The sequence below is a fragment of the Humulus lupulus genome, chromosome 4, assembly GCF_963169125.1.
Source record: "Humulus lupulus chromosome 4, drHumLupu1.1, whole genome shotgun sequence".
Classification (NCBI taxonomy): Eukaryota; Viridiplantae; Streptophyta; class Magnoliopsida; order Rosales; family Cannabaceae; genus Humulus; species Humulus lupulus.
In genome coordinates, this window is record NC_084796.1 from 24911186 (window position 1) to 24934537 (window position 23352).

General features: G+C 33.0%; 1 protein-coding gene across 3 annotated transcripts; it reads left to right on the plus strand.

The window, feature by feature from the left end:
• Nucleotides 1-5686: 5686 nt before the first annotated feature.
• On the plus strand, nucleotides 5687-8252 carry LOC133830215 (manganese-dependent ADP-ribose/CDP-alcohol diphosphatase-like). Of its 3 annotated transcripts, XM_062260140.1 has the most exons (3): nucleotides 5687-5956; nucleotides 6048-6222; nucleotides 6847-8252. In XM_062260140.1, exon 3 carries the CDS (start codon nucleotides 6868-6870, stop codon nucleotides 7825-7827), a length of 960 nt encoding a protein of 319 aa, XP_062116124.1. In that variant the 5' UTR covers nucleotides 5687-5956; nucleotides 6048-6222; nucleotides 6847-6867; the 3' UTR covers nucleotides 7828-8252. The 3 variants fall into 3 exon arrangements, with proteins under 3 accessions (XP_062116124.1, XP_062116125.1, XP_062116123.1); XM_062260141.1 differs by lacking the exon at nucleotides 6048-6222 and having other exon boundaries at nucleotides 6853-8252; XM_062260139.1 differs by lacking the exon at nucleotides 6048-6222 and having other exon boundaries at nucleotides 5688-5956.
• The last annotated feature ends 15100 nt before the right edge of the window (nucleotides 8253-23352 follow it).

Consider the following 23352-nt stretch of genomic DNA (forward strand, 5'->3'; position numbering starts at 1 on the left):
GGAATAGAAATCATAAAACTTGCATTAATTCAAAATAAAGTTTTAGGAGAATCCATTAACACCCTAGAAAAAGAGTTTAGTTCATGACAGAATTCATCATAATCATAGAAGAAGTAAAAAGCATAAAAAATACATAAATTTAAAGTAGAAAAGAAGAAAAATTATGATAAGTTCTTTGATTCCACTTGCAATCCTCCACAATGTCTTCTCTCCGTCTTCTAGGGTTAATCTCCTTTTTTAAAAACATCATCAAGAAAGATTTTATAATCCCTAATTAATTATCTGCAAAAGGACAAAATTTCCCTTGAAAAATTCCATGAATTCGGCTTCCATACTAACCACACTTAATCCTGAAAACACAGTAAACACCTGCATAATATCGCACAAAACCAAATAAAAGACTAAACTTGCATCTTAGTGGGGACTTTTTAGATTTTAGAAACTTATTAGCTATCCTTTTAGGTGTTGCTTTTTTTCATGTGTTTTTTATCTTTATAATAAGAGTAATGATACGTGCACACACTTTTTAAACCTGAACATTACACACACTTATGTGGTGTAACGCTCAGGTTAGCCAAGATCGTTACATTGTGTGTTTTAAATAGTGTTCAACTCGCTAAATGAATCATTAGGCTATAAACGTGCATCTAAATGTAATTAATGGTCCAGGGTTAAAAATTTCGGTAAAAATGAATTGATATTTTATTTAAAACGTTAAACTTTACATGGGTCCTATAATAAACGTTTACAAAGTTGTTTATAGTTCCAAAATGGTCATTACATCTCAAAAGTTACAATCCACTGACCTAAGCGGCAAAAATAGGGTTTAACCCTAGTTCCTCTCAAAAACCTTGGCCATGGTGGTCAAGTGGCAGCATATGTACATGTCGCCACCTAAGCTCTCCAAGTCATGGTTGGTCCAACTTTCCTTTCCCTTTACCTGCACCACATAACACCCGTGAGCCAAAGCCCAGCTAGAAAACTTAATACAAGTGCATGAACAATATATACAGATTCAAATGTATATCTAGCATGCCCAACACTAATAACCTACTAATGCATGCAGACAAGTACAAATAAATGATTATAGAATCATTCTGGGGCCCGCCGCTCTAATCAGATGACCATAGAGTCAACCTGGGGCCATTTGCCCTGAATAGATGACCATAGAGTCAACTTGGGGCTCTATGCTCTAGCTATGTGACCATAGAGTCACATGGGGCCCTTTTCCCTAGCTCTGAGTAACTAGCCACAGAGTTCCAAGCGCTTTGTTTCCAAGCGACCATAGGGTCGGTTAACATAATAGTACGTCCCTGATCAGACCCTAGCCTTTTGACCAGTGCCCAGTGCGCTATTTACTTTCTTGACTAATAAATCAAGGCTCTAATAGGTACCCAGATATCTTGCTATAGGTGCATATACAAATACAGATAAGCATACTTCAGATAATTCAAGTATGCACACAAGATAATCATATATTTCAGCCAATCAGATACAAACATAGTAATAACCATGTTCCTTAACAGGGCCAAGCCCTAATTATGCTGACAATGTAGACAATCAGTAAACAATTATCCAGACCCAAAGCATTGAAGCATACTTAATCAACGAGCACAAACACAACCTCAATCACGTTCATTCTCAGGGGCCCAAGCCCTAATCACATATATCACGTATTGGGTATAGTTTTCTTATCTTTGGTCTGAGCACAAGTTATATATATAAAAATGACCTTTGAGCACAATCCTGTCCTGAGCCCTAGTGGTAATCTAGTCACAACCATAAACGGTGTTTCAATGAGTTTAAGTTCCAAAATAAAATCTCGAGACACTTCCCGCGCTCTCAGGACCTCCAATCCCACCAAATAGGGTGGTGGAATCGTCCCCCGAGCCCTCGGGCCAAAAACCCCAAAAGTACAAAAATTCATGCCCTGAAAAATATAGCGCCGCCTACCAGGCGCTATGGCATCAAAGTCAAAAATGCCAACATGACAACCCAACTTGCACTATAGTGCAATCGACTAGGCGCTACAGCGCCAAAGATAGAAACCCAATGGCGCTGTAGCGCCACCTACTGGGCGTTGTAGCGCCAAAGACAGAGAACCCAATTTTTGGGTTTTTTCCAGCGAACTTCCTCGAACCAAAGCTCCAAAAATTGAGTCCAAACCTCAACCAAACCCACAACTGAACCCAAAAACTAAATCTACACATCTTAGACATCAAAACCATATTAAAACTTCCCAAAAATCTCATTGATTTCCCAAAACTAGCATCAAATCATAACCTCAATAAAAACTATAAAACTGAGGAAAAAAACTCAAGAATGAAGCTTAGAAAATCATTACCTCAAGAACTAAAGAGTTTCCTGGCAATCCCCCATGCAATTCCCTAGCTTTAACTCCTTAAATCAAAGCTTTTTCAATGAAAATTTTCAAGAGATAGTGGGAGAGAAAACCAACCGAGAGGAGAGAAAGAGAAGGATATTGTTTCTATGTTTTATGGTTGTGTTAAGGTTTCCTTTGGCTAAAGGAAAGTGACTAAGTCACTAATCAACACCCAAAATGACCATATTGCCCTTAAGCCCCTAATTTGCCATTTAATGCCCTTATGGCCATTTTGGTCTTTTACCACCACAACTCCCCATTTCTTTAAATAAGTCTCAGCTATCTCCAAATAAAATTCTCATTACCCAAAAAATTTCGGTAATGCGCTAAATTACCCCTAGGCTCGCCCCGAGCCTGGTATTTGACCCCGTTATGACCAAACTGCTACTTTGCTCGCTAGGATTGTCCCATGCCGAATAATCCAAATATATCCACATAATAATGTGGTCTCATCATATATCACAAATATATAATCATATATTCAAATATACCCCTAACGAGTCAAAATTATGAAAATGCCCTTCTAATAAGAAACGACTCACACATATATTTAACACACTTAAACATGCAATATTAGTCATATAATAATATAAATCACATAATCATGCATATTATCACATAATAATACCATAAACCAATTATTGTCCTCTTGGCCCCCTAATCAAGGCACTAAGCCATATTAGGGAATTTGAGACATTACATGTGGCAAGTCATTTTAATTAAGTGAAACTCATCTAAACTAAACATGATTGGTTAAAAAAATTTGTCACATAAGTGTGTGTAATGTCTGGGTGTAAAAAGTGTGTGCACATATCATTACTCTTTTTGTGTAGTGGGGGGAGTATTACAAAAATTCAGGACTACAGCCCTAAAACTAGGGGTGGCAAAATGGGTCAAACACAATAACACTGTAGAGTCCCAGAACTATACTTAGCTAGTTAGATAGTTAGTACTTAGTAGTAGTTATAGTATGTTTATTACTGTGGATTTTGGTTCAAGCCGGGACTTAGTTGAACACTCGTAGCAACACTTTTAGATTTTATAAGTTTAACCTATAGTTTAAGAATATTAATTATAACATAAGGTTTGATTAATATATCTGAATATAAAGATGTCATTTATTATACCATAAGGTTTAGAAAAAACGTATAAGATTGTGACACTTTTCGGGTGCATGTTTATTAAGGATTTAAGTATTTTGATGTATAGTTTAATTAAAAAGAAAGATCTAGAAGCTCAAGAACCTTCCAGCAGCTGTTAGGATTGTATTTTTACTCAGACAAAGATGTTTATCCAATTCAAAATAAGCTTAAATAGTGAAAATACATGTATAATATATCAACGTATGCCGATATATCGCAGCTATAGGGGCCGATATATTGCTTACGAAAGATAAGAAAAACACGTCAACTTTGCACGAACGATCGAACCAGCCTCGGGAATACTGGGTGAGGCGATATATCGCCTACAAGGGGCGATATATCGGCCCCACCTATGTATTTTTTAAAGTTCACTATTTCAATTTTAAAAATAGCCTTAACCTCTTGACTTGCCTCTGAACGTTTTTGACCGAGTCTTAAGCACCTGTCGAACGAATATTCAAATATTTTTCAATTAATATTCATTATTTTATTCGAGTTAAAAGGAGGTAGTTTCACTCCTTGAACTCTATAAATAGGACCTAGTACCCAGCCATTTTTTTTCTCATTCTTCAAGTTGTGTTCAAAGCCTTCAAGCTGCTAGAGTTACTATAAAGTGATAAACACTTGGGTTGGGATAAAAGCTTTATCATCTTAAGCTTTATAAACACTTGGGAAGTGAGATATAGAGTGTGTTTTCAATATTGAGGTATAGATCGGTTCTAGTACATCCAAAGGTATTCTTATTCTTAAGTTCATTTCTGTATGGTTCTTTAGTTTTCTTTACTCAAACTCTAACTCGTTGTTTTCGATTCTTGGTTAGGTATATAAGTTCTTTGAACTTGAGATTTCTTTTCAGTAAGCTTCTCCTTGGTGGTTTAGTTCTCTTCTTTATCATCTCTTTTCTTTAGAAATACTCACCATTCTTATTGTTGGTTTTAGGAGTGTTCCAAATCCTGTCCTTGTTCTCAAATATCTCGGTGTTGGTAAGGAAAATAGGATAGATTATGTTATATGATATGTTATGTTATGTTATGTTATGTTATGTATAGTATGTTTATAGTCCTTGGGCATATGAATTGTCTAGCTAGCAAGCCCTAAAAATTTATGGGCATATGACTTGCTTGGCTAGCAAGCCTCACAAATCTACGAGCATATGACTTGCTTAGTTAACAAGCCCCTAGATGTATGATGGTCATTGTAGTCTTATAGAATATATGTTTTATAGTATATATATAGTCTTATGTATATGCTTATATGTGCTAGTAGATTTTCCTTGCTGGGCATTAGGCTCACTCCATTAGTTTTATGTATGCAGGAAAATAGTTATAGCGGCGGAAGGATTTATGGTAACTTGACTTGTGTATTAAGGATGAAGGGATTCGATGGACTGCGTGACGATTCGAGGACAACGTTATTTTTAGTCTCTTTAAATTATATTTTTATGTATTTTCCGCATTTAGCTTTGTAAACAATTTCCTTTAGTTTAAAGTTATGTTTTATATTAAAACAATGGGATCTCATACCACTCATTTATGTATTTCAATATTTACTTTGGAGTTTTAATAAAGTTGTGAATATTTCTTATGTGTGTTTTCTAAAAAATAGTAGCTATGTTTAGTAGTTTTAATGGTCCAATGTCTTAGAATTAGTTGGGTCATTACAAACACGACTCGAAACTCGCACGAAGTTAATTGGTTTGGGTTTACCTTAAATGAGTTCAGGTCATTTTTGGGTTGACCCGTCGAACCCATTTAATAAACGGGCCAGGTTTAGGTTGACATGCTTAACATGAAACTCACCTGTCAATGACCTATTTAAAATTACATATTTTTATTTATCATATCTTTGTATTTAAAATAGGCACATAATTTGAAAATATGCTAATTTGTTTATATTAAACGTATTAAATAAGTCATAAATAAGTTATAAATGTGTTAAATATGTCATAAACAAATTAAAAGATTGATAGGTTACCAAATTTAGCACAATCTTTATAAAAACAGATTACACGAGTCGTGTCAGGTCAACCCATTTATATACTGGTTGGAGGTTGGGTTTATATTTTTATTTTTGATACAATTAATAAATGAGTCAAGTTTGATTTAAGCTTTTTTTTTTTTTTATAATACAGTAGCCACACAACACGACCAACATAAATTGCGAACAGCGAACGATGCCAGCAATCTAATAAATGGCAAGATCTTAACACTGAGGGGTATCTCAGTCATTAAAAAAGTTTCACCAACCAAACAATTTGGTTTGGCAAACCGGTAGCTAATGTCAACCACAACAACAACCGGAGCTGAGTTCGTTCGAAACTCTCTGTATTCGCGAATATTCCTATGCAGCCGAGACCAGGATTGTAATCCGACAATCTCAAGTTCTTCAACTTACCACCACTCGTATTCTCCTCTTCTTACATCTTTTTAAGGTACGATACCATTGCTTTCTATCCCAAAAATAAATATTTGAAGTAGTAAATGAAAACTCAATTTCTAATTTTCTCCGTTTCTTTTTCACAGCTGCAATTCGCAGTTTGTTCAGGAATGTAATCAGTTGATTTGATAATGCAGATTGTTGGCTGATGTGAATTTTACTGTATTTAGTATTGTATTCTAATTTATGAAGAAAGAGGGTTGTTTTCATTCACCTGGCTTTTCATGTCTGGTCTGGTGAATTCGTAAAGGCTATAAATTTGTATGTAATTGTGATATTAACACTGTATATTTGGGTCACAGAAAAACGTATTTCATCAATTTTCTGAAAAAATTATTTCTTGTATTGATAAAATCGCCCTATATGATTGTCTATGTAAAATTTAGTGGGAAAAAGTTTCAAACTTTATTTTACTGTAATTTAATAAAAGTCATTCATTGGGTTTTCTATTTTTGATTCAAAATTTAATGAAAAATCTTTAAGAAGCTAATTTTGCAAATAATAGCCGGTGCCTATGTAGTGAGACTAAACATATCAGTCATTGATTCACATTCATTCTATATAATTTAATACTGAAAATACTTATGTCTTGCAAGGGGTATTGCCTTCTTAAACTATTCAGCAACAGGCTAATTGTTTTCACATGTAAAAAAAATAGTAAAATTTGGATTTTCGGTATAGATTTGAATTTGATGCAATGGAACTGAACTGAGCATGCCTTGTGCATGTTTATCTTGTATATTGAATTCACTTAGCTAGCGATTTATCATTGTCACTTATTAGTACAAAAACAAAAACATTTTGGTGTTGTGTTTCATTGACATTCCAATATGAAGCAGATTAACTACAATTTAGCTTGACATCATCTATTATGCTGTTTGATAGGATCAGCTGCAAGCTTCCATTATGGGATCAGCTAATGCATTAAGTAGACAGGGGAATCTTCCCATCTTGTCTTTTGGCATAATCTCTGATGTTCAGCATGCTGATATTCCTGATGGCCGCTCTTTTATTGGCGTTCCACGGTATTATCGCCATAGTATTCTTATATTACAGAGAGCAGTGCAGAGATGGAACGAGGGCAAGAAGCATAAATTTGTCATCAATTTTGGGGATATTGTTGATGGTTTTTGCCCAAAAGACCAATCTTTAAGTACAGTAAAAAAAGTTGTTGAAGAATTTGAAAAATTTGATGGCCCGGTCTATCATATGATTGGTAATCACTGCCTCTACAATCTTCCTCGTGACAATTTACTTCCAATGTTGAAGATTCCAAGTGAGGACGGTTGTGCTTACTACGATTTTTCTCCAACGCCCGAGTTCAGATTTGTTGTCTTGGATGGCTATGACATAAGCGCAATTGGTTGGCCTCAAGATCATCCCAAAAGATTGGAGGCTGTGAAATTCCTCCAGGAGAAGAATCCAAATTCAGAAAAGAATAGCCCTGAGGGACTGGTTGGCCTTGAGAGAAGGTTCCTCATGTTTAATGGAGCTGTAGGGAAAGAGCAACTGAAATGGTTAGATGGCATCCTTCAGGAAGCAACAAACATGAGGCAAAAAGTAGTGATCTGTTGCCATCTGCCTTTAGATCCCGGCTCAACTTCTCGTGAAGCACTTCTTTGGAACTTCGACGAAGTAATGGATGTGATACACAAGTACAATTGTGTAAAGGTTTGCATTGCTGGTCATGATCACAAAGGTGGGCATTCGATTGACACTCACGGAATACACCATAGAGTTCTTGAAGCTGCCCTTGAGTGCCCTCCAGGAACAGATGCCTTTGGATATATGGATCTTTATAATGATAAACTATCACTTATTGGTACTGATCGTATGGAAAGTACTGAAATGTGTTTCAATCCTTAAGCAGACAATTGATAAAAGCTTGGAAGACTAAGGAAGTTTCTTTATGTCTATATTCAAAGAACTCCAACATTTTAGGATTCAAAAGCTGCATACTTTAACGGTAACATACCATGATTATCCAGCTATTTCTTTTCTCTAGAGTCCACTCTTGTGAAGAAAGTGACTTTGTCCTCGAGTGTTGGATAAAAACCAAATCACTTTTCCCAGGCCTTTTACTTCATTATGAGATACTGTCATGTATAAACTTTTCTTTCTCAATTATCCAAGTCTTAGAGAAGTTTTTGGACTTGGGATGTTTGCATCAAAGAAAGTTTATTTTTGTTTGGCTTTCCTCTCCCACAATTTTACGGAAGAAATAAAGGGACTAGATGTAAAGTTTGATTACATGTTTTTATATCTTTAATTCATGATTTTCCAATCTCCAATGACGAGTGTATTTGCTGCAACTAACTTATTTTAACCTTCAAATTTTAATACTTGTTAAAAGTCGACTTGTCTTCCTTAATATTAGATTGTATGTTGACTTGTCTTCCTTAATATTAGATTGTATGTATTTATTATATGTATTTTGTGTACTACTCGGTACCTATATATAATTAGCTATATTTAGTTTAGTTAACTTTAGGTAACTCTGATATTCTGTTAACAGCATAGAATAAGTTTCTATTCTTCTTTTCTTGTTTTCTCTATTGTCTTGGTCTATATAAACCAATGACCCACATTGTATCATTACTGAAATCTAATACAATACAGTATTCTCCACATTTTGTCAATCTGTAATATGGTATCAGAGAGGGAAATTTGATTTCCCGTCTGATCTGAAATCCTGCCTTTCGTGTTCATCCTCTCCGGCAAAGGCAGCGTTCTCTTCCTCATCCACAGTTTTCAATTCTGACCACCATTATTCTGACCTCCAACACACTTTACTCTTTATTCTTCTCATTTGTGACTCTTTCTTGGTCATTCTACAACCACGTCTTCGTCTCCTTCCGCTGAAGACCCTTCTCTTCCTGCCGAAGCTTCCTCCGGTGGTGCTACGAACAACTCTGCGACACTCAGTCTACAATCAGTTCCAGGGACAAGATCAACCATTGACGATCCTTCAGGTCTGTATTACCTCCATCATTCCGACAATCCAGGAAATGTTATGGTTTCATAGCTCCTCACTGGATAGGATAACTACGCTTCTTGGAGCTGAGCTATGAAACTCTCTATTTCAGTCAAGAACAAGTCAGATTTTCTTGATTGTTTTATCTCTAAACCCTCATCTTCTGATTCTTTGCTATACAATGCTTGGATTAGAAATAATAATATCGTCATTTCTTGGATATTAAACTCGAACTCTGAGGATATTTTGGCTAGTATCTTGTATGATGAATCTGCAACTGAAATATGGAACGATCTCAAGAATCGTGTTCAAAGAAGGAATGGACCGCACATCTTCAATCTAAGGTGGGCCTTAATGAAACTGAGGCAAGATGTCCAATCGATCAACCACTATTATACCCAACTCAAAAGTTTGTGGGACAAACTCTCAAACCACAAACCAACATGTACCTGTGGAAAATGCACATGCGGAGGGGTTAAGGCTCTTCAAGATCATCACAACATGGAGTACACTATTTCTTTCTTGATGGGCCTTACAGAATCCTACTCCCAAGTAAGCGGCAACATTTTGCTTATGGATCCTCTTCCTCCTATGAGCCGAGTATTCAATCTTGTTACTCAAGAGGAGAACCAAAGAGGTGAGATCACCACAACATCTCAATCAGATCAGGTCACACACCCCTCAATGACATCCAGCTTCACCGGATCTAAACCAAATACAAATACATCTACTAGCCAAACCAAGTCGTATCCACCATGCAAGAACAGACTTTACTGTACTCATTGCAATATATATGGTCACACCATTGAGAAATGCTATAAGATACATAGATATCCACCTGGCTATAACAAATCCAAGGCACCCACTACAGCTGCTGCTAATCAATTTCAAGCTTGTGACACAACTGCATCAACTAGTTCTGAAAATACAACTTTTTTGCCTCAACTAAATGCAACTCAGTATCAACAACTACTGAACCTTCTTGCAAATAAAAAATCTGGTATACCATCTTCTAACACAAATCTTTCTGCTGAAACACAAGGTATCATTTTTTTTTTTTTGATAAGAAAAGAAATATATTCCACCAAGATCAAGCCAATTTACAAACTACCAGTTCTGGAAAAATAAACAAACAATTACATCAATTGAAAAAAAGTAACCAGTCTCTTCTCTCCAGCCTTAAGCTTGGAGCTCCTAAGATCAATTAATTTGGCTTTAATACCCCAGAGAATCAAAAAGCTCAGCTTCGAAACAGTACAAGAGTAAGCCTCAAAAATACACCAGTTCCTGTTAGACCAAATATAATACACTGAGGCAGCAAGAACAGCAGCACTTATCTTCTGCAATAGGCCCTTTGGTCTTCATTCCATCCATTTCTGCCACTCTGAATAAGAAGAAGGCCAAATCTGAAGCCTCAACCTGGTCTGGACTTCACCAAGAACCTGCTGAGAAAATGGACACCTGAAGAATAAATGTTCATGTGATTCCTGGTCTAATTCGCAGACAGGACAGAGACAAGACTCAAGCGGGATATGGCATTTAAGCAAGTTGTCTCGAGTGAGGAGGTGACCTAGCACCGCTTGCTAGAGAATAAATCTATGCTTCGGAATAGACAGCTTACACCAAACCACCTTGTCAAAATGAATCTTCTCTTTACACAAGGTATCATTTTATCTACATCTCATTTGCAATATACTGAAACTTGGATTGTAGGTTCAAGAGCAACAAGACATGTATGTTCACATGCTTCTCTTTTTATTTCATTTTCCAATATACTAGCTACCACATTAATCTTGCCCGATAACTTCACTCTAACTGTACAACACTCTGGCACTGTGATGTTATACAAAAATTTTACTTTTACTGACGTATTATATGTTCCCACATTTAAGTATAACATTATCTCGGTTTGTGCCCTGATTTCTTTTAATTCCATCTCTATTTCCTTTTGTTGTGATTCATTTTCCATACAGGAAACAATCACCGAGAGGATGATTGGCAAGGGTAGCACTTGTTATGGTTGGTACATTTTGGATTTGGCTCAGCCATCTGCTCACTATAACTCAATTAGTGCATAAATATGGCATGCTAGATTAGGTCATATTTCATCCAAACATTTAGACCTACTCAATTCTACTTTACACTGTAACACTTCTCAGTTGTACAAAAATTCTACTAGTTATATTTGTCCTCAAGCCAAACAGATAAAACTGGCTTTTCCTAAAAAAAATATTTTTGGTGATGATTTCTTTGATATTATACATTGTGATATATGGGGACCACACCATACACCTTCACACTCAAATCACAGATTTTTTCTCACATTAGTTGATGACAAATCTCGATTTACTTGGATATTTCTTCTCAAACATAAATCGGATGTTCTGCATATTGTTCCTAACTTTCTCACAATGATTGAAACTCAATTTAATAAAGTAGTCAAGTGTTTTAGATCTAATAATACACATGAACTGACCTTCACAGACTTGTTTGCCAAAAATGGTATTTTACATCAATTTTCCTGTGTCGATACACCTCAGCAAAATGTTGTTGTTGAACAAAAACATCAACACCTTCTTAATGTAGCTCGGGCTATGCATTTCCAAGCACAAACTCCCATTACTTTCTGGTCAGATTTCATCCTTGCTACTACTTACATAATCAACAGAACACCTACTCCAAATTTAAAAAATAAATCCCCTTATCATTTGCTGTATAACAAATTGCCTGATTATAATTTCTTTCAAATTTTTGGTTGTCTTTCCTTTGCTTCTACATTGCCTGCTCATAGAACTAAATTTGAGCCTCGTGCTCGCACTTGTGTATTTATTGGCTATCTTCCAGGAGTGAAAGGTTATAGACTCTATGACATAAACACCAAAAAAAAATTATCTCAAGGAATGTTGTTTTTCATGAGACTATTTTTCCATTTCACAAGCTTAATAATGTTCATGTTCTAACTAATATTTTTCCTGACATTGTGTTTCCCTCTCCTTCAATTTCTCACACTGATGTTGTAGACTATTATAGCTCTTTTTCTCCAGCAGAGGTTACATCAAATGATGCCAATTTATCTCTGAATGATTCCTCCATTGCCTCTCCTGTTCATAGTACACCGACAATACCAGCTGCTGACCCCATCACTGAAATTAGTCTGCCACCTCTTCGTAGATCATCTCGACAGTCTCATCCTCCAGCTTATCTCAAGGATTTCGAGTGCAATACTAGCACTCATCACACTCTATCTACTCCTTACCCTATTAACAATTTTATGTCTTATTCCAAACTCTCTGACTCACACAAAAACTTCGTTCTTGCAGTCTATACTCATGTTGAACCAACATCCTACAAAACTGCTGCCTCAGATCTTCTTTGGGTCCACGCAATGCAAACCGAACTGCAAGCTCTAGAAGACAACAAGACTTGGTCTCTCACGCCACTTCCATCTCACAAAACTACTATAGGATGTCGCTAGATCTATAAGATAAAGTACCACAGTGATGGCACTATTGAACGTTACAAAGCTCATCTCGTAGCCAAAGGCTATTCTGAACAAGGACTTGACTTTTTTGATACATTCTCCCCCGTGGCCAAGATGGTCACTCTTAAACTTTTACTAGCTATCTCAATTGTCCGAAAATGGCATATTATTCAACTAGACATTAATAATGCATTTTTGAATGGTGATCTTAATAAAGAAGTATATATGCAATTTTCACCTGGTTTACTAACACCTAATTCTCCTTCTACAATGCCTCCTCTTTGTGTGTAAATTACACAAGTCTCTTTATGGACTTTGTTAATCCTCTCGTCAATGGTACATAAAGCTTTCTGCAACACTTTCCCAAGCATGCTTCATTCAGTCCCAAGCTAATTACACCTTGTTCACTCGAGGTAGTGGCCCTTCTTTCATAGCTCTTCTCGTCTATGTCGATGACATCATCATTATTGGACCAACTTTGGCTTGTCTTCACTAGATTCATCAGTCCTTAAATGATCGCTTCAAGCTCAAAGCTCTTGGCATGTTAAAGTAATTCCTCGGATTCGAGATTGCTAGATCTTCGTCTAGGATGTTCATCTCTCAACAACAGTATGCTCTCCAATTGCTTCACGACACTAGTTACTTAGGCAGCAAACCAGCCACCACTCCCATGGATCCTCGTCTCAAACTCAACTCCACAGATGCTGACCTCTTATCAGATCCTTCCCAGTTCAGGCATCTTATTGGACGACTTTTTTATCTCACCCTTTCAAGACCTGACATTACTTACTCAGTACACTGTTAGAGTCAATTCATGTCTTCACTTCGGACACCTCATCTCCAAGTTGTCTATCATCTTCTTTGTTATTTGAAAGGCACCCCCGGACAAGGTCTTCTTTATCCAAAAAACTCTTCCTTACATCTTCAAGCCTTCTTCGATTCTGACTGGGCATCTTGTCCTCTCACCCGTATATCCACCACGGGTTTCTATGTTTTCCTTGGTGATTGTCTCATTTCCTGGCCCAGCAAGAAACAACCTACCATTTCCAAAAGCTCTGCCGAGGCTGAATATTGAGCTTTAGCTGCTACTGCTAGTGAGGTTACTTGGCTACAATACTTGCTGAAGGATGTTCAAGTACCTCAACACTCCCCGACATTCATATATTGTGACAATTAATTCGTTGTACACATTGCTAACAATCCCACCTTCCATGAATGGAAAAAACACATCAAGTTGGATTGTCATTTTATTAGGGACAAAATCAAATACTCATCCATCCGCTTGGTCTCATTAAGCAACAAGCACCATCTAGTTGTTGCCTTCACCAAACCTCTACCATCCACAACCTTATCCTCCCACATATCCAAGATGACTGTGCACAATATACACAATCTATCTTGAGGGGGCTATTAGATCATATGTATATATTATATGTATTTTCTATACTACTCAGTACCTATATATATTTAGTCATATTTAATTTAGTTAATGTTAGGTAACTCTGTTATTATGTTATAACAACATAGCTTAAGTTTCTATTCTTCTTTTCTTGCTTTCTCTATTATTGTATCTTTACTGAAATCTAATACAATAAAGTATTCTCCACATTTTGTCAATTCGTAATACTTAATATGAAAAGTAAAGTATGATGAAATACATTTCTGACTTTGTGGGTTATATTATATCATTTTTCTTAATTTAAACTTGCGAGTGACTATTAGAGAATATATATTATCCACTGGAAATAGAAACCAAAATACAAAATACATTTATAAGCAAGAAATACAATAGACAAGAATTTAATTAAACTAAATGTTACAATTCAATTGCTAAAAGTACAAATTAATATAAAAGATGTAGAAGAAGAATACAACTCAAAACATAAATAATACAAAGAAATATGTAAACTAAATATTGAAATAAAAACAAAAGAAATAAAGAACAATAACTCTCACACAACCAAAATGTAGAGTAGTAAAGATCATCAATTTGAACAAGGTTCAAGACCTTTGTCCAAAAACTTATTTCCTCATATTCTTTAAGCACTAAGAGACTCTCAAGTTTGGATATAGCTCTCTGGAATTATCAAATATTTTTGTGTATTTTCTAGCCAAGTGCTTTGTGGATAGAAAATGGTGTGTCTTACAAGTGGGCATTAGGATCCTATTTATAGAGTTCTGAGACACTCTTTGAATTTCAAATTCCACTAACCTCTTGATTGTTATCAATGTTTAATTAGATGTTTATGGAATTAGAATGAAGATTTGTGAGTTACTTGGGTTGTTGAAAATATTCAAATTGAAGAAAGAGCAAAATGAAATTTGGCTAACAGCAACCTAGGCCGCGGCTTAGGATGCTCTTGGCCGCAGCTTGAAGGTTGTAGCCTTCGAATTTTGCACATTTTCTCAAAACGTCTCAATACATTTCCCACATGTTTTTGTAATTTTCATATACCTAATGAGGGTTAAAAATATATCATCAACAACCATATCACATTATAGCTAATGAAATTCAATCTCAAAATGTGTAACCATCAATCTACACATTATTTGGTGATTGTAGAAGTTATAAATTTGTAGCTGATTTTGTAACTCTAAAATATGTTACAGACACATATGTGTCTAATTTTATGACTCTCAATATTTTGTTACAAAGTATTTGTCATATTATTTAATCTAACATTATATTATATAAAATAATATACCAATAACATTGATGATGACTACCGAGTGAACTGACCATTGATATTGCTTTAAGTAATTCAATTATTATTATTATAGAAGGTTCAGGAAGATCTCCTAGTGATCTACGGCGTAAAGTGTTATTTTGGTTAGTGGGAATTCCCTCAAAATTCTTTATTTGTAACTGTTGAGTATTGATTAGAACCATTTATTTTTAGACAAATATTTCTGATTTTTTTATATTCATGTATTTTGTCTGTTGTGTTGAATCTATATCATAGCTTAATTTGTGCTTTATTAACCAACTTATTATTAAAGAGATCCAAAAAAAAAACTTATTAATAAAGAGAAAATTTGTAGTAGATAAAATTTGCAGCTAATCAAACTAAAATGGGTGATTCTATTGCACACTTTATTTCCTCATGTCTTTTCTAATTAAAACCTCATAAAATTAAAAAATTAAAAAATTATTTTCATATCTTTTTATATTTTAAAAAAAAATACAAAATAACCGCTAAGAAATTTTTTTGAAAAACTTTCTTTCCTCATTTGTCTATATTATTATTGATAATTCTACAAAATAAAGTTATTTTACCACATTTTATAAGTTAATTAGTGTTAAGTTTTTAAGATTTTAATTAATTTATTAAGTTTTTAAGTAATTTTGAATTTATTAGTCTTATCATGATTTTATAGATTTTTGTGTATTTTTATAGTTATTTTATTGTAATATGTTGTAGTTTAATTATTGGAAATTGATGTTATTAGATTAAAAGTTAAAATGTTGTTTTATTGAACTTAAATGCAAAGTAAATTAAGTTTTAATTAATGCTTTCATGCCATTTATGTTATATATTTTATTAATGAAAATATTTAGTTTTAATTTAATTTATAATAATTTTGTAGAAATTTGTGGCAATTTGATGTTTGAAAATTCAAATTTTAAAAATGAAATGTGGCAAATTTGAAAAAAAAGAAGAGAGAAGCTGATTTGGAGAGCCTAGCCCACGACTTGGGCCTGCCTGCCTCAGCCCACCTGCCTACCTCAGCCCATCCGCCTGCCTCCAGCCTTCAGGCCTGAAGCCTCCCTTCTCCTCACACGGGCCCACGCCCCAGCTGCCTTAGCCAGCCCACGCCACCAGCCCAACCCAACTGCCAACAGCCACCAAACCCAGCTGCCTCCTCCTCTCTTGAGCCCAACAATGTCCCAATGTCCAAAAATGTCATATTTTTACCCAACTTTCTTACATATTTCACCACAAAATATCATTACACTTTATAATTTACCTATACATATCATATTTACTATATTTAATTAATTTAGGTTGATTATTTTAATACTTTATTTTTTGCTATAAACAAGGGATTGGAATACCATTTTAAAAGAGGTTGCACTACACAATTGCTACACTTTCAAGACAACTCTATTATCGTCATCTTTTTCTTCTTTTTGGTCATTTTTCTGAGTTTTCAGAGGAAAATTTTGGGGGTTCCTTCTCCAAATTTTTCTATTTATGTTTGTAATTTCTATTCTAGTTATGAGTTTTTAATCTTTATAAGATTATTAAGGTGATGATGAAACAATATGTAACTAGATTGTATTTATTTTGTATGTTGGTTTCCCATTTGTGCAACAAAATTTATGGATTTTTCTTCTTCAAATATTTTCTTTCATCTTAAATATTATATATTTTTTTATTGGTAGCATATATTTACAATTTATTCTTCATTAGTGCAAAATCATAATATTCTTTTATTAATTTGTGTCATTAAATTATGCACGTCAAATGCTTAGAACAAAAATATTATGTTTTGCCTTATAAATAATATTCATTGATTTATTTGTTGTTTCTTTAGATTGATTCACACTAAATACTTTGATATTATATTGCTAAAAGTGAAGATAAATCCTATATTAATATAATAATTTGTGCTTAAAAAGAATATCTAAATTGAATAGGTTATAATTTGATTAATTTCTACTATTAAAACTTGGGAATCAATGTACTTATAGAACTTATATTTTGTATTAAAACTTGGGAATTAATTTCTATTATTGAACTTATATTTTCTTATATTAGAACTTGAACTTATATTTTGTAGTTTTAATTTCTACTATTAAAACTTGGGAATTAATTTCTATTATTGAACTTATATTTTGTAGATTTTATTATTTTGATAATCTTTCTCTTACAACATGTTTAAAATTCCTATCTTGTTTATTTTTCTTGCTTTAATATCTTTATTATCATCTAGTTATTTTATTTTCTTGATACAAAAATCTCATTAATCTTTAGAGCTAGGTTAGAGTTTATTAATTTTGATTTAAAATAGTTTTCTTTTTATTTTAGACAACTCCTTTGGGTTCGACATCCTTACTTACACGATCACTATTATATATGAACGATTTGTGCGTTTGCAATATAAATATTTAAAACATAGCAATTTTGGGTCCATCAAGTTTTTAGTACCGTTGTCGGGGAGTTGCAAGAAAAGAAACGAAATGTTTCTCATGGTTAATGAATTCTTCTACTAGTTATTTAATTTTTGCACTTAAAAAAATATATATATAAAACTAAAAAACAAAGATAAGAAGAAAATTTGGAACGGTTCTACCACCCAAAAAAAAAATTCACTTATATATATATATATCTATTTATACTCATGCTTTTTATTTTTTTAGTTGACGGCACTTGTGCCTCTTAATTTTTTTTTATTTTTGTTGTAATATCTTTTTTTTGCTACATTTTTGTTAGTTGACGGCACTTGTGCCTCCTAATATTTGTTGTAATTTACTTTATTTATTTTTGTTGTTATATTTCTGTGCACATTTAGTAGTTGATGGCAATTTTTGCCTCCTAGTTTTTGCTTTATTTTTGTTTTGGTTAATGACATTTTTGCCTCCCAACTCTTTTCTTTAGTTGATGAAACTTGTGCCTCCTAGTTTGTACTTTATTTTTGTTATGGTTGATGGCATGCTAGGCCTCCCAACTTTTGTTCAAATTTAGTTAACATTATCTATTTTGCCATATTTTATTTCTCTTAGCATATTATTGTGTAATTGTGAAAAAATACTTCAAAAAAAAAAAGTCATTTGAAGTGGATCATTTTAATTGTAGTTGGAATTCTGAGTACAACTATTATGATCACTCAAATTTAAATTATGGAGAAACTAATGATATGAATATCCATGAATCAATGGCATACCCAGTCTCCAATGAATCAAGGGCATGAATTCAACATGCATAATCAAAGTCATGCCCAATTCGACCTATCATATTACATTCAACAAGAAACTAGCCTATCTTTAGAGGATACTGATGGACCCAAAACGGATACGTTTTAAATATTTATATCACAAGCGTACGAATCATTCTTATAGAATAGTGATCGTGTAAGCAAGGATGTCGAACCCAAAGGAGTTGTCTAAAATTGAAAAGAAAACTATTTTAAACCAAAATTAATAAATTCTAACCTAGCTCCAAAGATTAATGAGAATTTGTAACAATAAAAATAAAAGATAATAATAAAGAAATTAAAGACAATATATAAACATAAATTAATAGAAATCAAGATGGTAAAAGAAAGATTATTACGATAATAGAATCCACAAAATATAAGTTCAATAATATTTAAAAGTACATTGATTCCCAAGTTTTAGTAATAGCATAAATAAATCAAACCATCACTTATTCAAATTAGATATTCTATTTAAGCACAAGTTTTTTATAAAAATATAGAATTTATCTTCACTTTTAAAAATTATAATTTTAAGGAATTTATTGTAAATCAATCTAATGAAATAACAAATAAATCAATGAATATTATTTATAAGGCAAAACATAATATTTTTGTTCTAAGCATTTGATGTGTACAATTTAATGACACATCTTACACAAAGAATATTATGTTTTTGCAATAATGAAGAACAAAGTGTAAATATGTGCTAACAATCCAAAATACATGATATTTAAGATGAAAGAAGATATTTGAAGAAGAGAATTCCATAAACTTTGTTGCACAAAATGGGAAATCAACATACAAAATAAATACTATCTAGTTACATATTGTTTCATCATCACCTTAATAATCTTAAAAAGATTAGAAACTCATAATTAGAATAGAAATTACAAACAAAAAAGTTAAAAACATAAATAGGAAAATTTGGAGGAGGAACCCCCAAATTTTTCCTCTAAAAACTCATAGAAAAAGATGAAGAGAATAGAGAGGTCTTGAAAGTGTAGAACTTGTGTAGTGTAACCTCCCCCAAAATTAAGCACCCTAAAATGGTCTTGAAATTTTATATTTATAGCCAAAATGAGATTAATAAAATAATTAACTTAAATTAATTAAATTAAATAAATATGGTATGTAGAGGTAAATTATAAGGTGTAATGATGATGTGTGGTGAAAATGTGTAGAAAAGTGGGTAAAAAAGTTGGCATTTTGAACAAGTGGACAATGTACAAATTGATGGGCTCAAGAGGGGGTTGTGGCAGGAAGGAGGTGGCTGGCTATTTTGGGGTGGATTGGGTCGTGGGAGCAGGTTGGGGGCTTCGGTTTGTTAGGCCGAATAAGGGTTGTGATGGCTGGAGAAGCTGCTGGGAAATGGCTAGGCGGGCCTGGGTGCAGCTGGAGTGGGCCGCTGAAGGAAGGAGCTGGAGAGCTGATGGGCCGTGTGGTTTGCTGAAGCTGATGGGCCTAGGAGCAGCAGCTGGCTGGCGGGCCCGGTTGTAAAGAGATAGGCAGCAGCTGGGAGAAGGGGGCTCGGGCTGGCAGAGAGAATCGGTTGGGTCGAGTGGCTGGGCAGGAGGCCCACGGTTGCTGAAGGGCTTCTTGGCAGCTTGGGCCAATAGCTCTTTTGATATTTCAATAATATCATTTTTCTCCTTTCTTTCCTTGAAAATGCCATCTATTTCCTTTCATTATTCTTGCTTTTCAAGAGCAAAAAATGCAACAAATTCTCTACAAAAATAACATAAATTAAATTAAAACTAAATATTTTCAATAACAAAATATACAATATAAGTTCCATGAAAATATTAATTAAAATTTAATTTACTTAAATATTTAAGCTCAAAATTACATTTTTTTACTTCTAACTTACAAAATTAATTTTAAATAATTAAACTATAACATTTTACAATAATAAACTATACAAATACATAAAAATCTACAAAATTAAAATAAACCTAATAAATTCAAAATTACTTAAAAACTTAGTAAGTTACTTAAAAACTCAAAGACTAGGCAACATTAGAATAAAAAATGTGGTAAAATAACTCTATTTTGTAGAGTTATTAGATACCCTACAACAGTTCATGCAATCAACCTACCAAATCTTACAAGCACAGTCACAATCAATCTAAAAAATTGAGACAATAGTAGGACAACTTGTAACTGTTATAGAGTCAGAAAAACAAGTTTATCCCAACCAACTCATTTCCAATCCAAATAGTCAAATTGAAAGTGAAAAAGAGAATAAAGTTGTTGAAGAACTTGTAATATGCATCCAACCTCCTAATGAAACAAAAGAGTTGGATGAAATAATTTTCGAGACTCATGAGGAAAATGAAAAAGATATAATTATATCTCAAGAGCCTATAATTGAACAAATTTATATATTTACTCAAAATGAAGATGAGTCTAACATAGATGTGCAATTTTCTCATTTAATTGATATTCCATCAATGTTGCATATTTCTAATTTTTGTGCAGGTATGATATTATCAATTATTATTTATGGAATTTGCATCAAACTCATAACTCACCCTACAAATGAAATTCTACACCATCGATTGAGTGTAGGTTAGAAAAAATATATATATAGTCAAGCTAAAGACTATAAACTAAAGCGTTTTGTGGGAGACAACCCATACTTTTCATGTTTTATTTTATATTTCACTTTTGTTGTGTGTTTTTATTTCATATTTTTCAAAAGCTTGAAGGAAACTTCTTGCCCAAAAAGAAAAGAAGAGAAGAAAACAAATGAGTCAAATCAATGAAGCATACATCAAATTAAGTAATTCTTAATTTTTTCTATTTTATTAAACATTGAGGATAATGTTTCATTTAAGTTTGGGGGTAGTGTGTATGTGTTTTTATTTGTGTTTATGTGTTTTTCTTGGTGTTTATGCATGTTTTTCAATTTGTTGTAAAATGAAAAAAAAATTGTTTTTCTTGGTGTTTATGCATGTTTTCATTTGTTGTAAAATGTCAAAAAAAAATTGTGTTTTTATTTTTCTTTTGCTCGAGGACTAACAAAATATTAAGTTTGGGGGTGTGATAACTCTACAAAATAGAGTTATTTTACCACTATTTATAAGCTAATTAGTGTTAAGTTCTTAAGATTTTGATTAATTTATTAAGTTTTTAAGTAATTTTGAATTTATTAGTCTTATCATGATTTTATAGATTTTTGTGTGTTTTTATAGTTATTTTATTGTAATATGTTGTAGTTTAATTATTTTTAAATTAGTGTTATTATATTAAAAGTTAAAATGTTGTTTTATTGAACTTTAATGTCAAAGTAAATTAATTTTTAATTAATATTTTCATGAGATTTATGTTGTATATTTTATTAATGAAAATATTTAGTTTTAATTTAATTTATGATAATTTTGTAGAAATTTGTGGCAATTTGATGTTTGAAAATTCAAATTTAAGAAAAGAAATGTGGCAAAAATGAAAAAAAGAAGAGAGAAACTGATTTGGAAAGCCCAGCCTTCAGCCCACGGCTTGGGCCCACCTACCTCAGCCCACCCGCCTGCCTTAACCCACCTCCACCTGGGCCTCCCTGCAACCAGCCCCAGGCCCGCGGCTGCCTCAGCCCACCTGCGTGCCTCCAGCCTTCAGACCCGAAGCCTCCCTTCTCCTCACACAGGCCCACGCCCCAACTGCCTCGGCCAGCCCATGCCACCAACCCAACCCAACTGCCAACAGCCACCAAACCCAGCTGCCTCCTCCTCTCTTGAGCCCAATAATGTCTCATTGTCCCAATGTCCAAAAATGTCACATTTTTACCCAACTTTCCTACATATTTCACCACAAAATCATCATTACACCTTATAATTTACCTCTACATGTCATATTTACTTTATTTAATTAATTTAAGTTGATTATTTTAATACTTTATTTTTTGCTATTAATAAGGGATTGGAAGACCATTTTATAAGAGGTTACACTACACAATTGCTACACTTTTAAGACCACTCTATTCTCTTCATCTTTTTGTTCTTTTTGGTCATTTTTCTATGAGTTTTTAGAGGAAAATTTTGGGGGTTCCTCCTCCAAATTTTTCTATTTATGTTTGTAATTTCTATTCTAGTTATGAGTTTTTAGTTTTTTTTTTAAGATTATTAAGGTGATGATGAAACAATATGAATTAGATAGTATTTATTTGTATGTTGATATCTCATTTGTGCAACACATTTTATGAATTTTTCTTCTTCAAATACTTTCTTTCATCTTAAATATCATGTATTTTTTATTGTTAGCATATATTTACATTTTATTCTTCATTAGTGCAAAATCATAATATTCTTTTATTAAGGTGCGTCATTAAATTGTGCACATTAAATGCTTATAACAAAAATATTATATTTTGCCTTATAAATAATATTCATTGATTTATTTGTTGTTTCTTTAGATTGATTCACACTAAATACTTTGATATTATATTACTAAAAGTGAAGATAAATCCTATATTAATATAATAACTTGTACTTAAAAAGAATATCTAAATTGAATAGGTAATAGTTTGATTAATTTCTACTATTAAAACTTGTGAATCAATGTACTTATAGATATTATTGAATTTATATTTTGTGAATTTTATTATCTTGATAATCTTTCTCTTACAACTTGTTTACAATTCATATCATGTTTATTTTTCTTGCTTTAATATCTTTATTATTATCTAGTTATTTTATTTTCTTGATACAAAAATCTCATCAATCTTTAGAGCTAGGTTATAGTTTATTAATTTTTGTGTAAAATAGTTTTCTTTTTTATTTTAGACAATTCATTTGGGTTCGACATCCTTGCTTACACGATCACTATTCTATATGAACGATTCGTGCGTTTGCGATATAAATATTTAAAACATCCTCATTTTGAGTCCATCAATTATTAATTAGTTTTCTCTATTTGCTTAATTGTCTTCACATCCATAGTTTACTCATTTATATTTATATTTTGTACAAATTATTTTATTGTATTTTAATTAATAAGTTAGTATTTTGCATTAAAAAAT

Bases quoted from the DNA above. Each gene is read 5' to 3' on its own strand.
- LOC133830215 (XM_062260140.1), top strand. From the start codon at position 6,868: ATGGGATCAGCTAATGCATTAAGTAGACAGGGGAATCTTCCCATCTTG.